The sequence below is a fragment of the Indicator indicator genome, chromosome 1 (genome assembly GCF_027791375.1).
Source record: "Indicator indicator isolate 239-I01 chromosome 1, UM_Iind_1.1, whole genome shotgun sequence".
In the NCBI taxonomy this organism is placed as follows: domain Eukaryota; kingdom Metazoa; phylum Chordata; class Aves; order Piciformes; family Indicatoridae; genus Indicator; species Indicator indicator.
This window is the reverse complement of record NC_072010.1, coordinates 112,029,210-112,047,478: the sequence shown is the minus strand read 5'-3', so window position 1 is coordinate 112,047,478 and position 18,269 is coordinate 112,029,210. Positions and strand designations below refer to the sequence as shown.

The window sequence follows — 18,269 nt, the reverse complement described above, 5'->3', positions numbered from 1 at the left end:
AAGCTGTGCATGGAAAACAATACATACTAAAATAAAGCATGAAACATTTCAAACTTTTTTGAGGACAGTAAGATTTACAGTCAGATATTGTTCCATTTCTGGGCTTTCTCAATGAAAGTGGGGAAAGTGACAGAGCTCAATGTTCACAGAATGGTGGGAATAGAGGAGACTACTGAGTGTGAGAGCTCTCTTCATAAAACTTGGAGTGCATAGACATTATGGGAACTACAGAGGTACCAGTCTCTGTTCACTGAATAACTATTTTATTGAGCATGGAATAGTTTCAGCAGTGAAGATTGGAGTATCTAAAGAATACTCTGCAGGAGGACAAGAATTCCTGAACTTGCTGGCTGCAACTGCTACTGTAGACCGGGAACTGTAGTTTTTTGCTGGACTGCCCATGTATGCTAGAGGTGATGTGCTTCAGGCTTACTGTCAGCCTACATGAAGGAGGAGATATGCCGCTTACTGCTTCAGGTGATCATTTGGGATTTTTTTGGGGGTGGGTTTGGCAGTTCTAGCAGTTTCTTGAATGGTGGGAGGTCCAAGTCTGCGTCATGGCTGTAAATAAGGCATCCTTGAAGCTGTTAGGTTGATATCCTTCTCTTAGATCTTGGTGCGGATGAAAAAGCACTAGCAACACTTTATTTATGAAGTTTGAACCGTTTTGTTTTGTCTGGAGCTATTCCTCCAGTCCTGTAGAAACCATTAGTAGTTTTTGTTGACTTAGGTTCCAGTTCTATTTGTAAGGTTATTTTCTTCCCTTTGGGTTATAGTCTTCTGACAGTATATATGATTATGTTGCTGTGAAGTAACAAGTTTCTGCCTGTCAACTAATTGTGATGAGTGCATGATCTTAACTGCCCATTGGAATTGTGAGGTAAAAAATACAAAGGTTTGAGCTGGCGTATTGCACTTAGCAATTGTGGCAGGCTAGGAAAGGATGCTTAAGAGTCAATTAGTTTGATTTTGGCAGTGGGAGATAACTTACACAGGTTATGTAATTTGATCATGTTTGATTGTTTTGCCCATTCCTTTTTATCCTGTTCTCTGCACCTATACTTTGAATGCAATTCTTTCCATAAACGTGCCTCTTCAAAATTCTCATTTTTCTACAGGAACAAACACATCTTTTGTGTTGACCAAACATGTTTGCCACTTTATCCAACTGCATTCTGAGCAGGTATTTCCAACTGAATAGGTGGGATTTAACAGTTATGTAGTATATTGTATTTTGGCTGTGGAAACTAGTTCAAAGTGTATCCTGGAAGAAGGAGTTACAATTTGTGTACTGTTTGGTGCATGTGTTTTGTTAAATTAACAGTACAGTGTAAGTAAATCACAAAAGGTAACTTAATGATGATGCAAAACTTTGTTTATAAGAAAACAATGAGTTTTCTTAAACCCAACCCAAACTCATACGTCTGCTGTAGTTTATAAGGGTTTTAATCCTTGTCATGTTTTAATGTAAGGGATATCTGTTTCCTTTTCTTTAATCTGGAAAATTTGGGGATAGTTTGGTGGCTAGAAAAGTTAGAAGTTTCTTCACAGTTTTGTTTCTGGAAGTAGAATAAAGTCAAGTTTCCTACTTGTAATCTTATATTTCTATTGCATAATGCAATATATTCAATTAATTGTGTGTCTCAGGTTGGTAGTAGTTAATCTGTACCATTGAAACAGCTGGTATCACACTGAAGTGTGCCTGAATCACTAGCAGGATAGGTATTTTGTGGGATTTTTCTTTATAGTTCCAGTTTTACTATTTATTCATATTCAGTAAACCAGAGAGTTGTAATTTGGATCTAGTGCAGCTATCTTACGCTAATGGCAAGACTTCATTTTGCATGTTCTGTTACAATCTGTTGCTCCCTGTTCTTCCTCTCCCCACATCCTATAAATAGAGGTTAGCAGGATATCCTTTGCAGTGGTTCTTCAGCAGTTCCTGGAACTCATGAACCCCAGTTAGATTCCCTCTGTTGTATGACAAGGACACAGTTACCAGTATCTGTGGTTGGAGGAAAGACTAACATAGTTTTTGTGGATTTTGGCACCCTTTGTCCCGAAGAAAACTGTGAAAGCTGCTGCCTGTTGTAGCTTCCTAAAATGATTCCCAAACTCCAGTAGGTACAATAGGCTGTATTTTTATGTCGGTGCTGGCTTCCATATGCTCTGCTCAATGCTGTTTGGATGGGATAGAGGGAGAGGAATATAGGAGAATGCTTCTAGTGATTCAGATTGAATTTAGTACTTTTTTTAGACTGCGAGGCCCAGACAAATTACAGAAGTAGTGTGCAGCTCTTTTGAGATGAAAGCTTGTTTGTTTTTTTTATAACTGTATCATGGTAATTGAAGTATGATTATCACTGTGATCCTGAAAGAGCTGTGTATGTTGCTTCTTAACTGAACTGTTTCCAGGAATACTGCAAGCTGTGGCATTAGGTTTAGTGTTGGTAGAGATTCTTGATGGAAATGAGATGAACAGCTTTTCAGGAGACATGCTGGACTTAGGAGCACAGCATTGGTCCAAAGAGGTAGATAAGTTTCAAAACTCTGTGGGTAGAAAACAAAAATCTGTTCCGTGTACTTTAATGATGTCATTTTCATATAAGTGTCCTTTGCAAAGGTGTTTCTTCCAGTGATTCAGAATTTGTGAATGGTCTTTCTAGGCCACAGAAATAGCTTAGTTGATAAAGTACTATTTAGCTTCCTTGCCTGGGGTTCATATCTAGTCCCATTTAAATCTCACTTTATTTTCCGAAGAATGTAGCTTGACAGCAGTGAAATTTCTGGTCTTCTCTTGCCTTCGGCAGCACCTAATACTTGGTTTGCTTCACAGCTGATGGTCAAGAATTTAAAACTTACATTGATCCTGTGAGACACAGCTTAATGACAGTTTTAGTAGACATCATTATCTTTCTTCTTTTCTTAGTCACTCAAGGCAGAGTGGGGACCTCAAAGGGGAAGGGTATCAGTTTTATAGGGGAAGGAAAATGTGTGTTGCGACAGATTTTCTTTGGACCTGTGTGTACTTTTAAAAATATCTGGCCTTTTAAAGATCTGATCACACATTGGTGTTTTGTTAACAAAATAGTATGATATCTGTGCTTAGTTGTGTCTTCCAGGATGCTTTTATTCTGTAGACACATGGACAAATACGCGAATGAATGCTTAGAGTACTGTCTGTGTTGTGTGTGTGTGGAGCCTGCTTAGAAGAATGTTCTTGGACACGTAAGACTTCATAAAATTGTTGAGGGCATGTTAGATTGCTCTGTGAAAATTAAGAGAAGGGAAGATTGAAGGAGAGTGTTGTCACAAAGACCTGAGTGCCTGATAGCCGCTAATGACTAAACACTGTTTCTTTCAGGAGATCATGTTTCTATCTGTGGTGCTGCTTTTCTGTGGGTTTTATTTACTATGTAACTTGGAGCACTACCTCTTTGTTTTGTAAATAAAGAGACTTTCTTATGTCAAAGAAACTTCAGCCAGTGAGCAAAGCTGGAGGAGTCAATTCAAGCCTTAAAAGATATTTTTACCTTCCTGCCAGCTCATGCTTAAAACAGATAAATAGATTTAAGATTGTACATCAAGCTCAAGACACCCCAAAGGATATAAACCTGAACTTTTCCTTTCTGTGTGAATGGGATAAGTCTCACTGGTTGACATCACTTCTTTCCTAGTAGTTTCAGGCTTGGAATGTGTGTAAGCTGCCTTTTTTCTCTGACTACGTGTTTTATGTTTTTGCCATGGCATCCTTGTTCCTTCTCTACTCATGTGCATGCATCATTTTTTGGTTTTGCTTCTCTTGCTGTGGATTCAGTAGAGTAGAGAAGCTCATAGCGTTCCTGCTTTTCAATTTGCTCTTGTTCTAAAGGCATGCTATGCCCAAACAGGCTGTCTTTATAGGAGTCTAAGACCAGGCTTTGCGTAAATTTGAAAAGTGATTTTTCCCTTTCACTTCAAAAAGTGTAGTTCTTGGGTTTCTGTGTAAGATGGCCCCTCAACAGGCATTTGCTACTTGAAAGACTGAAAACTAAATGCCATCATCCTATTCCCTCTCCTGTTGCCCATCCCTCCTTGAACACTTCACCCAGGGCTTAAGAACTGGAGCAAGTTCTACAGTTTGAGTTGGAAGGCCTTCTTAGTTCACTTCTGCCATGTGTTTTCCGTAGTACTTTGGTAATTTAAATTTGAGATGGTTACTGGCTTTCTCTTAAATAGCAGGCAATATCATTAGTATCCTTTTTGCTATCTACTATGGTTCAGTGAGTGGCTCATCACCTGAAAATGCACAGGTGATTTTCCTGCCTTTTAGATTCTTGACTTTATAGATACTTCATTCTGTACTTGCATACTACTGTGAAAAGTATGCAAAAACTCTTGAATCAATATTTTGTATTGTGCCTTGAGTTTAGTAGGCTCTTTAATGCCTCTGTGTTTTTGGAGCATGCAGGTTGATATGGAGCAAGAAAGAAATTACTCCTTTTAAAAACACAGTACTTGTAAAAATATGTGCAGCTAGAGTACACAGATTTCTGAAACCACTTTCCCAATAATTGAAAATGTTTGGAAATTGTATCCTAAGATACAGTTTGTGTAAAACAGAAGTGTGTTCTTTTTTAATACTACTTTGAACAGGTGAGACTATTATAACTGAACAGGAAAGGGATTTTTATGACCTTTGCCTTAATGATTTTGATAGCATTTTGTGGCTAAGCCTTTCTGCTAGTTTTTCTGTTTTTTCTTGTGTATGAAAGAATCCACACCAGACAGCAGGAAATAATTCTTCTTAAAGTCTTGAAATTATCAAAACTGCATAAAGATGCAATCCTTGAATGATCTTTGAATTAATTAGCTCTTACATAAAAATCAAGTTTCATTTAATTTCTTTTACCCAGCTGTCTCTCACTCTGTGGTGCTCTCCCCTCACCCATCCCAGTGAACTGGATACTCTGGGTGGTTTTCTTTGCCAAGTGAATGGATTTGGGACAGTGACACTAGCTAACTCCTGCTGCTTCTTTAGCCAGTGGTGTCACAACTAGGAGCACATTTTTTTTTCTCCAAACATCCAATTGTGGTCAGTAAAATCAGAAAGTAATTTCTAGCAGGCCAAGCTTTACAGGACAGAGCAGTCCAAGGACAGGATCCTTTATGAAGCATGTAAGTTGTTTTTTTTTTTTTTTTAGCTGATCATGGTGTCTTTGAGAAATCAGATGTATTATTGGAAGGGTGGTCCTCTGAAAGTAGAGGGTTTTTTTTCTCATGCATTGGTTTGCTAAATGTGTATGAAAGAAGTTCCAAATCTGATTAAACTTACAAAAATGTACACGCATGTCTTACTGAACAGTTTCTTCTTCTAGCACAATCCACAAGGAACTAGTAAGGTAGTTAAATTTTAGATTTACCCATCTTTAAAACATGGTTTTGACACCTGTAACTATGATACTGCAAATTAAATAACAATCAGCTTTAAAATAGCCATTTGGGTATTCTGAAATTTAAAAAGGCAACAAAATTTCGATGTACTATTCCTAGTGATAGCGTGTGTGTGTGTGTCTGAGGAGAAGGCAGAATATACTTCTATAAACAGACAGACATATGTATGCATTTACATATGTGTATGCATGTATGTGTGCGTGTATGTTTATATGTACATGTATTTATAGCTCATTTTGATGCATGTTTCAGCTGTAGTTCAGTTCATCCTGAGCTGGAAATATCTGTGTGTACTGACCTCATTGCTTTTACTGTATTTTTGTTGCTGTTGCCCAGAGTGCTGTCTGTAATAGCAAAGGAACAGTGCTCTGCTCGATCCTATTCTTCCAAAGATCTTTTTTTATTCCAACCTTGTTAGCCTAAGTTTTCCATTTCTCATACTCTTTAATGACTTCTTCAAGCTACCATATTCTTTATTGTGTTCTCCCTGGCTTCTTCCATGCATCCAGCTGATTTCTCTTTTTCCTGCCCTCTGGCAGTTTTTCTCCTTGGACTTCCCCCCCCCCACCCCCCTTGGTTGCAATGTCATCTTTTTGGATATCTTTTAAGACACTTAAGTTTATCTGTTTCCATGTTTCTGAAATACAAATGCTGAAGTGCTGCTTTCACTCCGGCTCCTTAGTTCTGCTATATGGGACTGGCAAGTTTTTCTGCAGGATCAGTTGCTGCCACGTGTGAAGGAAATGATACAGAGTACCTGTCTTAATGTTGGCTCCTCTAACTAATTTTTTTGAACTTCTGGTGGTGGATTGTGGATGTTTTGGAAATTTTTTTTGTTGTCTTTCATTACCTCTTGAAACAGATTTTCCTGAGGTTTAATAATATCGCTGATTTATTCCTCAGATGTCTTCACACTTACTCTAAATAAATATAATTCAAAATGGGACAAGTTTTTTTTTTTTTTTTTTAAGAAGAAAGTAACCAAGCCAACTGACAGATTTTCCTTTTTCCTTCTGTCTATTATCTGACAGCTTTTGTTCATACTGTGACTTCTCAGCAGTCAGGGATGTTAGATGAAGTATTTCTTACAGCTTGAATGGCTTTAAAGATTACACATCCTGCCATTAGAACTTGCTTTTTATGAAGATTAATAATGAAAAGTCATAGTCCTGACTTGGTATTGGAAAAGGTATCTGCCTGCCATTGTCTTGAAGGGTAACTTCTCTTCTTTCATACCTTCTGGAGTAGGAATTGAATTAAGCAAGAGAATGCCTTCTTGCCTACTCTTCGTATTTTACTGATGTAAGGCTTTAATTTTGTATTACTAAGTCTTGTTATGACTTGCCTTCTAATATTTGGACAGACTTTTTTATCTTCATTGTTTTATTCCATAACTGACACAGTGGATAAATGTGTGTAAGTAGGTATCTTCACAAAAATCTTGGACCTTTAAATTAATAGAAAAATAAGAGGTAAGTTTTTAAACAACATCTTAATGTTCATTATACTGTCACATAAAGATATTTTATTCTCTTATTTTCTGACAAATAATTGATCACATTTTTGGCTCATGTTCAAGGGCTCTATTTTTTGTTTATTGTGAAGAGCAAGTGAAAATTATGTAATGCAATACCATTTTATCTATGATTTGTGGGGAATACTTTAGAGGTAAAAAACATGACAATATAACGATTCTACCTTTAGTAAGCCACAGCTTGACTAGGAAGTTAAGTTTATGATAAGAATAGAAAATAACATTTAATGAAGCAGAGCCACCTAACCATGATCTGTGATGTAACAGGAGAAATTAAAAGTAGTACTGGAACTTCCTGGCATCTTTTTCTGCTTAGAAGATAGGGAGGAAGTTGGGAGAAGAGTGGTCCTGACAAGTCGAAGTTGATTATGCTTCCAGGTCTAATGACCAGTAGAACAAAAGTGTGCATGGTATGCCATAAAAACATAGTGTAGCATACGGTGTAGATTTTGCAACTGGTTATTGTACGACATGGAATTACAGTAGCAGCTTATGGAGCATATAGAATTCACCGTAGATCCAGAGTAGGCAAAGTGCTCTAGAAAGTGGTGAGATGTGCATTGGATTTTAGTGTCTTCCGGTGTGTGCATGCATGCTCATGAGTGTAAGATTGTTATAGTAAAAAAACCCAATAAAAATAATAAAATAAACCAGAAACCAAAACCAACTCCCCAAGTCCTTCTTTTCCCTATTCTCTTAAAATGCTCTACAGGAAGCAGAGTACAGTAAGGATGTCATGCTGTTCATGTGGTACTGGTGTCCTGAGGAAAATGTATCCCTCACCCTTCAGCTTTCTGTAGTCCACCTTTCACTGATGTTTCATCAGCTATGACAGTCCTGTGGGCAAGTTTTAGTTTCCTAGTTTCTGCAGTGTGAAACTAATACTTGTTCTCAGAGTTATGGTCAATACTGGAAGACAGCAGTGTCTTCTCTGAATGCTTAGGCTCAAGACATTTTGAAAATGTTTTGTAATCAATTTCCTCAGGCATGAGATGTAAGTCATGGTGATGCTATTTGTGAAAAGGAGGGATTTTTTGCTTGGAGTCACACTTTGAGATTTGAAGAGCTGAACTAGAGTATGTGTTCTGTGAATTCAGACTTGGAAAGAAAAAAATGTTTAAATCTAGTACTTCAGAATCCCTTTTTGTGCTTAATGGTCTTAACAGAATAGCATTCTTCTTAATGTCTGATTACAGCTCTTTGAAATAATGTGCCTGGACTATGTTTATAGGAATAAGATAAGAATTATTCTGTAATTTGGGTTCACAGAATGCCTCAAACCATCCCATATAAAGAATTAAATTTTCCACTGGGTGGTGTTCATATGGAGAATAATGCAGAGGATTCTCCAAAATAGTTGGTGCAATTTGTTTTAGTAATAATATGGCATGGTCGTAGCAAGTGAAATGGTAAGTATCTCCATTAAAGGCATTTGCAATGACTGTGTATAACAGGATAATTTGAAAAATTAGTATTGATTTGATCAGCTCGATAGATGAAAGTTGCCATACTTTTGTGTGTGTTATTTTAAGATTACAGGATTATGTTAGTCTGACTATCTGTAACGCCATCCTCAGTATTTCTCTTTGGTAAGCAGACATTCAAGACTAATGTAAATGAAGCTGCAGTTATTTCTGGTTTGTATTGGTTTTATAAATTAGCACGTTCCCATACCATAAATTAGCAGTGTCTGTACTATAAGATAACAGATAGTGATTGTTAGACACAAATGGAACTTTAAGAGCAGCCTTATCAGAATCTGGTAAATCAGTGAATATGGGTTAGTTCACAAGCTAGCCAACTTTAAACATTGCCTAGAAAGATCTGCTCCATAGTCTGTTTTCAGGGCCAGCCAGCATTGTGAGGATACCTAGCATGGAATGTCAGTAATTAGTCAATTGTCTGAAATGTCTTTTTTGTTAGCTGCTTAAACTTCAGAATATATTTTAAATATTTGTTTTCTCTGCTTAGCTCTTTTCATTGATGGAGATGAAGCCTCCTATTTCCCGAGCAAAAATGATTCTCATCACAAAAGCTGCCATTAAAGCTATTAAGGTAAAGTACAGGAGACCAAACACAAAACTGTAGAAGTAGCAATGCTTTGTTATTTTACTTCTAAGTAAATTCATCTCTGGATTTCCTGGTATTGGCTTCATGGATGTTTTATTCTAGTTGGTGTTAAGAATGTTATCTAGAAACAAGTGGGTGGTGAATATTATCTCCTGGTTTTAGACTAGTTAGTAGTACACTGCCAGCTGGATTTTTTTGATTAATTGCTTTTTAATACTAAACTCACTAGGGTGTTATGATTTCAATGTAATAGAATTTTCAGTGTTGCAGGATGCAACTAGCACATAGTGGTCTTGCTTTAAAGCAATAATTACTTTAGAAAGTAAATCCAGAAAGCTCTCACTAATAATTGTAGTAGCAGTATGTCTTTTGTGTATATACTGACACGCTTCTGACAGAAAGGATGGCTTAAGTAGCTCAGTAACATTCTTTTAGAATGTGAGTGTACTGTTTTGTAGTCTTTCCTAAATGGTAGTAAGCACAAAGAGTTAAAATACTTGTAAAATGATGTGCCACTGTGGAGTAGATGATAACATTAATTTACAAATTTATTTTCCAGCTCTACAAGCATGTTGTCCAGATTGTAGAGAAGTTTATCAAAAAGGTAAAAGTTAAAAAAGAATCTACTGATACTGTCTGCATCTGTTACTAGATGTTATTAATAATGCTAGTAAATAACCAAAAAGCCTTGTGTTATTCAGGGACTGAGAAAGAAAATTCTGTTTTGTTAGGATTTTATATATTTTAGTATCTCTTTGTATGTAATCTTCTAATTTGAATTTTCAATAGTGCATTAAGAAGTGGAGAAAAAAATTGTCAGTTTCCTCCTTTCTTCTTTACCTAGCATCTGGGGAGGAAGCTGGAGGAAATGAACTTCAAATTAATTTTCACTAGCTAAGATAATTCATATTTCGGGAAAATAATTTCCATGCTTGCCTAGACATGTAGAACAACAGACTAGAACATAATACTTGCTAAAACCAGACTGTGAGTAAACAGGAAAAATACTCTTTTTCATTCAGAGTCCTTCAGAGACCTCCAAAGAGAAGGACTTGGCATTAAATTCTGGAGAACAGAGTTGATTGGATGTAGTTCAGTCCATTGAGTGTAACATAGCTCAATGGCAGAGTTGTCACAGCCAGTACTGTAATGTAGTGGACCTGTTGTTGAGATTATAAATTGTGAATCTAAAGGTACTTCACAAGCAGTGATTGAGAGGGTAAAGGCTTCTTCAAGCTAACCAGGTATATTTACTCTGTCCCAAATGTGAAAACACATTTTTCTCTCTTTCCCATTGCTGTAAAGAAAACTAAAGCACGAATAATATTCTACATAAAACAAATTAACGTTTTTTTCTACCCAAATCCACCAAGTATGGGTTTCTTGTAAAGATGTAAGGGAATATATGCTACCTTGTTAGCATCATTACATAATAAAAAATTATTTTTGTTTTTAGTGCAAACCGGAATATAAAGTCCCTGGATTGTATGTTATTGACTCTATTGTTCGTCAGTCTCGTCACCAGTTTGGAACGGACAAAGATGTTTTTGGGCCAAGATTCTCAAAGAATATTACTGCTACATTCCAGTATTTGTATCTCTGTCCATCCGAAGACAAGGTACAACTATAATTTTTCAGGTGTTATTGTGACTTGCTAACAGGGCTACTTGGTGTTTCCACTTAAGTGAAAGCTGAGTTGGTGATTCTCCATGTCCATGGTAATGAATGTTATATTAAGTGGTAAAATATGCTGAGAAAGATTGTACAAGGTGATAGCTAAATGAAAGCTCTAGTGAAAAATATTTACTTTGCCTAACTTAATCACTTTTATTTTGCCTATGCAAACACTTCAGCAGTGTGACTATGCTAAACCTTTTTTTTCTTGATGCTCCTTCAGGAAAACTTACAGTGGAACGTAGAAAAATTTTACATTTTACAAAAATAAAGTGTTACAGAAGAAGCTGTGGTATTGTAGGCAGTGAAGTTTCTTCTCCCACATACTAAAAAAAAAAAAAAATCACCATACTGATTCTTTCAGTCTTTAAAAATTCCACACTTGAATTTCCCCCTGGAGTACTGCATCCAGTTCTGGAGCCCTTATTACAGGAATGATCTGGACATGCTGGAGCATGTCCAGAGAAGGACGATGAGGATGATTAGAGGTCTGGAGCACCTCCTATGAGGACAGACTTGAGAGAGTTGGGGCTATTCAGTCTTGAGAAGAGAAGGCTCCAAGGAGACCTTATTGTGGCCTTCCAGTATGTCAAGGGGGCCTACAAGAAAGCTGGTGGGGAACAGAAGCAGTTCATTCTTAGCCAGCAACAGTAGAAATAAAAAATACTTAAAATGTATGGGTATGCAAGTCAGGTGAATTAAGTATGCAGAAAGGAGAGGTATGTCTGTATTACCAGGTATTCTGACTTGCATCATTTTCCAACAGAAAAAAGCACGTCTGTTTGGATATTATTGTTCAATACTAGGCTAAAGAAGGAAAGACTGATTTCCAGCTTGTTCCTGAAAGCTTCATTGTTCTTAATGTTAAAAAAAGAAGTGAGCTTAAAATAACAGCTGACAACCAGAGGTTCTGATTTAATCTTTCTATAGTAATCAGTTAGAATGTTTTCCACTTGCTTTGCTGATCTTTTGAATCATCAGGGAGATGGGTTTTCTGGTGTCAATGTAGAATTCATTGGGTTAGAAAAACATTCAAGCAAGCAGTCTTCTAACTTAAAAGTTTTCTTCTAGCATTTTCACTGCCCCTTTCTTCATTAAGAGTTTTCCAGCTCCTTTTTATTTTCTCTGTCTTTTCACATTTGATGTACGTTTCACACCTTTATGACCATCTGTGAATAAATGTTGGGGTTGATGTGACTTCCTCTATTGTCTATCAAATCTGGATTTTCTGAATGGCCAGAACAGTTTTAGGAAAGTAGCGCAAGTTGCTTTTTATAAAAGTGGATAGTAAAATAAGTCATCAGTTTTTATCTTTGCCATGTAAAAGGTCTTTCTGACCTATGTGACAGCATAGGATGTCGTTCAAATATGTATGCTAAATTATGTTGGAGTCCTACACTGTTCAAACCTTATTCCTCAACGTATGGAAGATAAATACTGAGTTTGTGAACTAGGAAAGCTGTATTTAGTGTTGATATTTACCTTGTTTTAACAGAGTAAAATAGTCCGTGTCCTGAACCTTTGGCAGAAAAACGGAGTATTTAAAATTGAAATAATTCAGCCTCTTTTGGATATGGCAGCAGGAACTAGTGCCACTGCACCAGTGACAGAGAATGCTACTAATAATGAAGGTACGACTTAACATTATAGCTTCTTTTAAAAGGGTGAGTGATAATAGTTTGTTTGCTTTAAAGTGCTACTACTAGTTTCAACATTAATAAATTTGCTAAAAGCATATTGCAGCTCAAATACTGTGTTCGGTTTTGGGCCCCTCCCTACAAGAAAGACTGAGTTTCTGGAGCATGTCCAGAGAAGGGCAGTGAAGCTGGTGAAGGGTCTAGAGAGCAAGTCTTAAAAGGAGTGGCCGAGTGAACTGGCATTGTTTAGTCTGGAGAAGAGTAGGCTGAGGGGAGACAACTACCTGAAAGGAGATTGTAGTGAGGTGGGGGTTGGTCTCTTCTGCTGAGTAACTAGGGATAGGACAAGAGGAAGTGGCTTCAAGTTGCAGTAGGGGAGGTTTAGATTCAGTATTAGAGGAAATTTCTTTACTGAAAGAGTGGTCAGGCATTGAAATAGGCTGCCCAGAAAAGTGGTGGAGTCACCATTCCCTGGAGGTGTTCAAAAAACATGTGGACATGGCAGTGTTGGGTTGATGGTTGTGCTAGGTCTTAGAAGCTTTTTCCAATTTTAATGATTGTATGATTTTATGATTCTATGAACTTAACTTCATCGTCACAATTGTGTGTAGCAGCTGAACTCATTCTAAATAGATACTGGCACTGTACTTCAGCAATTACCAGAATGCGAACACTGGTTTGGAAAACGTCTGAAATGACATCATATGTATGCATATGTACACTCAATCTTGACTAGTTTTTTATTTTGGTGTGAAATATTTTTCTATTCTCAATTTTATAATTCTCAATTTTTTAACATTAAATTCTGGATAAGTGTGATCTTTCATACTAAGAGCTACATATTTTCTTTGAGTCAGCTTCGTATCTGAAAGCAGCAGCTGTCAGTCTCTTTCAGCAGCTCTGAAACATTTTAACTGGTGTTCAAAATGCACGTTTTGAACAGTAAATTTATGCCTGGCAGTAGGCTTTTACATGGGCTACTGGTTGAAAACTGCTGACCTAAAGACTAAAATAATGACATCCTGCCCACAGTATTTTCACTGACCGATTTTATGCCACATAAAAAAGCTGGTAATGAGGTTACCAAATTACGGATGGGAATATGCATACCACAATTCTCTTTCTTGAGAGGGCCTTCTTTTGGAGTTTGCACTCTGTATTTTAGACTTAGCTTTGGTAACCTCCTTATTTATAGCACTCAAGTATGTTGGAGTAGGATTGGTAAAAAAATTAAATGGAGTGGGTGGGTGTGGTGGCATACAACAAAATAATGATGCACAGTAGCATAAGTGAAATAATTTTCAGTGGTGTTAAGGAAAGCATATTCTACTGACATGCTTTATAAACATGGCAGGGCAGAGGGAGAGAATGTCTTAGCATTTGAGCAGATTCGTGGCTATACCATTTCATTCTGGTATGACAGATAAGTAGCACTATTTATTCCATCTTTGTCTTGTCACTAGTAGCTAACAGGTTGGATACCTTCTGCATAGATTTTCATGTACAGAATTACTGATTTCAGTGAAATTATTCGAATGCACCAGAGGGGATAATTTATCTCTGAAATAAATATGCTAATGAATAATAATAAATATATTAATGCATTATGTGAAGTAGAATCTGTTTCGCTTATAATGCTACAGAGTCTGCTTAGCCAAAAAAGAAAAAAAAAAACAGAGAAATGCAAATTTTTTCCCTTGAGCGAGGAAATGTGAATGTGTACAGGAAATAATCTGGGAGTTAATTTATATTTGAAAATAATCATATATCTTTTCGCAGTATTTTTATGTAGCATCTGACTTTCAGGAAAATAGTATGTTTGTCTTTGCTTTCTCCATGTCAACAGTGCAGTTATTTAAACTTCAGGCAGATGAATACCTTTAAAGCAATTGGCATTATGAGGCAAACATTTGTTTAGTGTCTCAAACTAAAAAAAAAATAAAAAAAGGTTCTATTAATGGATTTATTTTTTAAATTTCGTTTTTTTGGTAGTCCATTAAAATATGTACATGTAGACAAAGCTGTGCTCTCCATTTTACTAAAGCTCAGTGGAAATAGGAGTCTTTCCCTGAAAGAACAACAGACATCATTTTTGTGGTAGGAAGATTTATCTATCAGATGCAGGTTTGGCATGTGAATGTGCAAAGTGGCATGTGAACAAGGATGTTAAGGTGATAAGATGTTAACAAAGAAAGAATTGTTTATGAGAGCTGTTGATGAAGTATTTTAAATATCCTTTATTACCAGACATTTTAGAAAAAAATCTAGCAAAAATGTCTAAAGACTGGACATTAGGAAAAAATATTTCACAGAAAGCATGATCAGACATTGGAATGTGCTGCCCAGGGAGGTGGTTGAGTCACCAACGTTGGATGTGTGTAAAGGTCATTTAGATGTGATGCTTGGGAGTATGGTTTGGGTGAACTTTGTAGAGTAGGTTATCTGTTGGACTTAGTGATCCTGAGGGTCTTTTTCAACCTGAATGTTTCTGTGATTAAGAGAAACTCAGTTGCTTTTAAACATTAGATGGTTAATCTGAAATATGCATCTGAAAGAATGAGTCCAGAACTTTGTAACCAGAACTAATATTTGAAGTAGATTGATTGATACTTGGCGTTTAACACTTCTCTTATCTAAAATTGTGCAATTATAAATAGAGAGTTGTGATCTAAATTAACATGCTGGACTAGCTCTCAGATAGGCCATTTATCTTTGTGCTCTTTCTTAATGTATATATTGTGCAGATGTGAGCAGTAAATGGAGCAGATAAAGGGAAAATTAATATCATATGTGATTGGGTTAGTTTAAATAAGACTTATTGGGTTAATCAGAGTGTAGTAGGTTGATGCTTGTTTTGAGGAGGTAGACATGCACTGAAGAGTAAGATGAACATTTTGGAGTAATGTAGCTCTTTCTCAATTCCTCTGAAACTCTCAGGTTCGCCACCCCCTCCAGTAAAAGTTCCTTCGGAGCCTGCTCAAGTTACTGCTAACTCAGTACCTACTGTGCCACAGTTGCCCAGTTCTGATGCCTTTGCAGCTGTAGCTCAGTTGTTTCAAACAACGCAAGGACAACAGGTACCCTCTTTTTACCTGGTTCCCTTATAACTTCAGGTTTTATGTTGAATCAGGGGGAGAAGCAAAAAAAAAAAAAAAAAAAAAAAAGCCTCCTTAACATTTCAGTAGAAAACCTGTAAGAGTTAAAGGCAGTCTTTGGGTGATTTGTGATCTGCTTCTATCCAGCAATTAGTGGTGTTTGAGGAAAAAAATCAGTTATGTATTCCTAAGTAATTTGTTCTGAATGTAGTTACAAAGTTTGAAGCACAGGCAGAATACGTCAAGCAAAATGTTGAGTTCTGTTGTTCAGTCCACTTAACTGTTTGCAGTGGTGACAGGCCCAAATACTGAAATCTTGGGATATGCTGAATTTTGCCACTGAAGTATTTAAAAAGTGACTTGGTTTTGCTGCAAGTTCTTTGATATTTCAGTCAGGTTTTTGGTGGTGGTTATCCTGTGCTATAGTCCGGTTTGATGTAACATTTGTATCCTACAACTGTTTCAATACTATGTGTTTATATAAGGATATATACCTAATACTATATATGTTTTTAAAGCTTCAGCAAATTCTTCAGACTTTTCAACAGCCTCAAAAACCCCAGTCACCAGTCATAGATAACACTGTGATGGCTCAGGTTCAAGCTATTACTGCTCAATTGAAAACTACAGCAGCACAACCACCAGAACAAAAAGCTACTTTCCCAGCACCTGAGCAAAAAACATCGTTTGACAAAGTAAGTCTTCATTTGTTCTTTGTGTTTAACATGTCAAGTTCAGCAGAAGACTGATGGGTGCTGCAGCATCCTTCGTTTGTTAGAAGAAAAATGCTTCAAATTTTGATTCTTCTCTTCCAGTTTGTAGGTCAGCTTTGCTGGTTTTGTAGCCTTTGCATTTTCTAAAGCTGAGTAAACTAGTTTTGGACAGTTTCTGATTCTGTATTAGAATACAGGGTTTACTATTTTTTTTTTCCTGATTCAATCCTTGTCTTCAATCCTGAGCTGTTTGGTATATAGAAAGGCTTCAGTAATAAGGATATTTTGGCTGCCAATTATGTAAGATACAGAAAAAATGGTTGGCTCAATCTAATTTCTTACAGAAGCTGCTAGATCGGTTTGACTACGATGATGAACCAGAAGCAGTGGAAGATTCAAAGAAAGAAGATTCAGCTCCGTCTCCTTCAGTTACTCAGCCAGCTTTGTAAGTTTTGTGTCATAATTCAATGAACAAATCTTTGTTCTAAAAAAAAATCTTTACTTTAGAAAGGTGAACAAAATTTCAAGTTAGTTCTCTGCTTAACTGTTATAGTTCAAAGTTAGAATGGTGTTAACAGCTTCTGGTGGGTTGGATTTTTAGTCTTTTTACTTCAAGTCATCTCGTGTAGGTTTGGCATGTTGCATCATTGATTGAGGAATGTGTTTTGTAGAGAAAAACTCAATTTTGGTTCAAGATGAATTCCATGTTTTTATTGCACAACCAAGTGTATCAGGGCATTGTTAGTAATCAGCTGGATTGTTTTGCTGGCTGGGGAAAGGGTGCTGTTCTTAAACATTTTAACTTGGTAGTTTTAGCTACTAAAAAAACCCCTAAAAATGGCTTTGCAGCTGTACATTCTCAAACATTAAATACCCATGCAAACTAACACAGACTCCTATTTCCCTTTTGATATGCATTATGATAAAGTCTTAAATTACATGATCACATACTAGTTTTTTCCACAGGACCTCTCTCTCATTCAGTGCACAGGCTGGATGGTGCTCAATACCTGGGTTAGTCAATATTTTTTTTTTTCCCTGCTTCAGTATGTGGCCCTATGTCTTACTTGCTGTATATGCCATCCAAACCCTGCTCTCAGAAACAAACTCACTAACTCTGTCATTAGCTTTCTTACTGTATTTGTTGGCTAGAGGACTTCAGTGTTCCACAAACATTAGTTAATTAGAATGTCTTTTAAGTAAATTGGTAGTATTTTCCCCGTAATACAAATGGAACTCTAGAGTACAGAAAGGTGAGGTAGGTCAAACATAAGCACTGCTTGTGTATGCCCCATAGAGATCATTGGAATAAGCTTTTCAGCATGTTTATATTCTGTTTGCAGCACTTCAAAACCTCTGTCCTTATTACCATATAGTTGTGTAAGATGCCTTGGAGGATTAGATTCCAATAGTCTCATTTTGGGTGCACAAAATCAGTAATGCTCTGTATGAAAAACTGCTCTGTCCAGAAACATGTAAGAATTGCATGGAACCTGTGTTTTAAAATACTACAAAACTCCATTTCACCTCACCATGAAATTATTTTACCTTCCTAAAGTCCTGTTCAGGTTCTTGCACAAACTGCATCTTGTAAACAGGTCGCATTAGCTGCACAGACCTCCTTAACTGTCTGAGCACTGTCCATTCTGCGTGTTGAATCAGGAAGTGAATGGCATTACTATAATCCTTGTGTGATATATCGCTTTCTCTTCTGGCCTACGTTCCTCCCAAACTAAAGCATTTTTTGTGGGAAAATATGGCCAGTTTATTTGTCTTGAGGAAAAGGCTTGCTTCTTTTATTCCCAAAAGAAGGAGCTGGAAAGGAAGAAAATTGTCCTAAGCCAGAAAACCTTTATGAAAAATTTCCATAGACTGAGGTCTTTAGCAAGATCATAAAAATACAGGAGGAAGAGAGGGTTAAAACTTTATGTAGTGTTTCTTTAAAAGGTAATCTCTCACAGTGGAGAAAAGATAAGGAAGGTATTCTTTCTCTTTTTATATTTCAACTTTTGAGAGGAGAAACAGGACCATGATAAAGATAACTTTCTATCTAAATTTGAAGCAGGAATGTGTAAATATACATAGAAATTTGTAAAGTAAAGGCAGAAAATCT

General features: G+C 36.7%; 1 protein-coding gene across 1 annotated transcript in view; it reads left to right on the top strand.

Annotated features, from left to right (window-relative positions):
- The first annotated feature begins 8,355 nt into the window (after positions 1-8,355).
- SCAF4 (SR-related CTD associated factor 4) overlaps positions 8,356-18,269 on the top strand; it is a 35,365-nt gene continuing 25,451 nt past the window's right edge. Inside the window, exons 1-9 of the mRNA XM_054393317.1 lie at positions 8,356-8,376; positions 8,939-9,022; positions 9,597-9,641; positions 10,494-10,655; positions 12,207-12,342; positions 15,286-15,425; positions 15,962-16,138; positions 16,501-16,601; positions 17,123-17,170. Of these exons, the coding sequence (XP_054249292.1) occupies positions 8,356-8,376; positions 8,939-9,022; positions 9,597-9,641; positions 10,494-10,655; positions 12,207-12,342; positions 15,286-15,425; positions 15,962-16,138; positions 16,501-16,601; positions 17,123-17,170 (914 nt within the window). The remainder of the gene's footprint in view (positions 8,377-8,938; positions 9,023-9,596; positions 9,642-10,493; positions 10,656-12,206; positions 12,343-15,285; positions 15,426-15,961; positions 16,139-16,500; positions 16,602-17,122; positions 17,171-18,269) is intronic.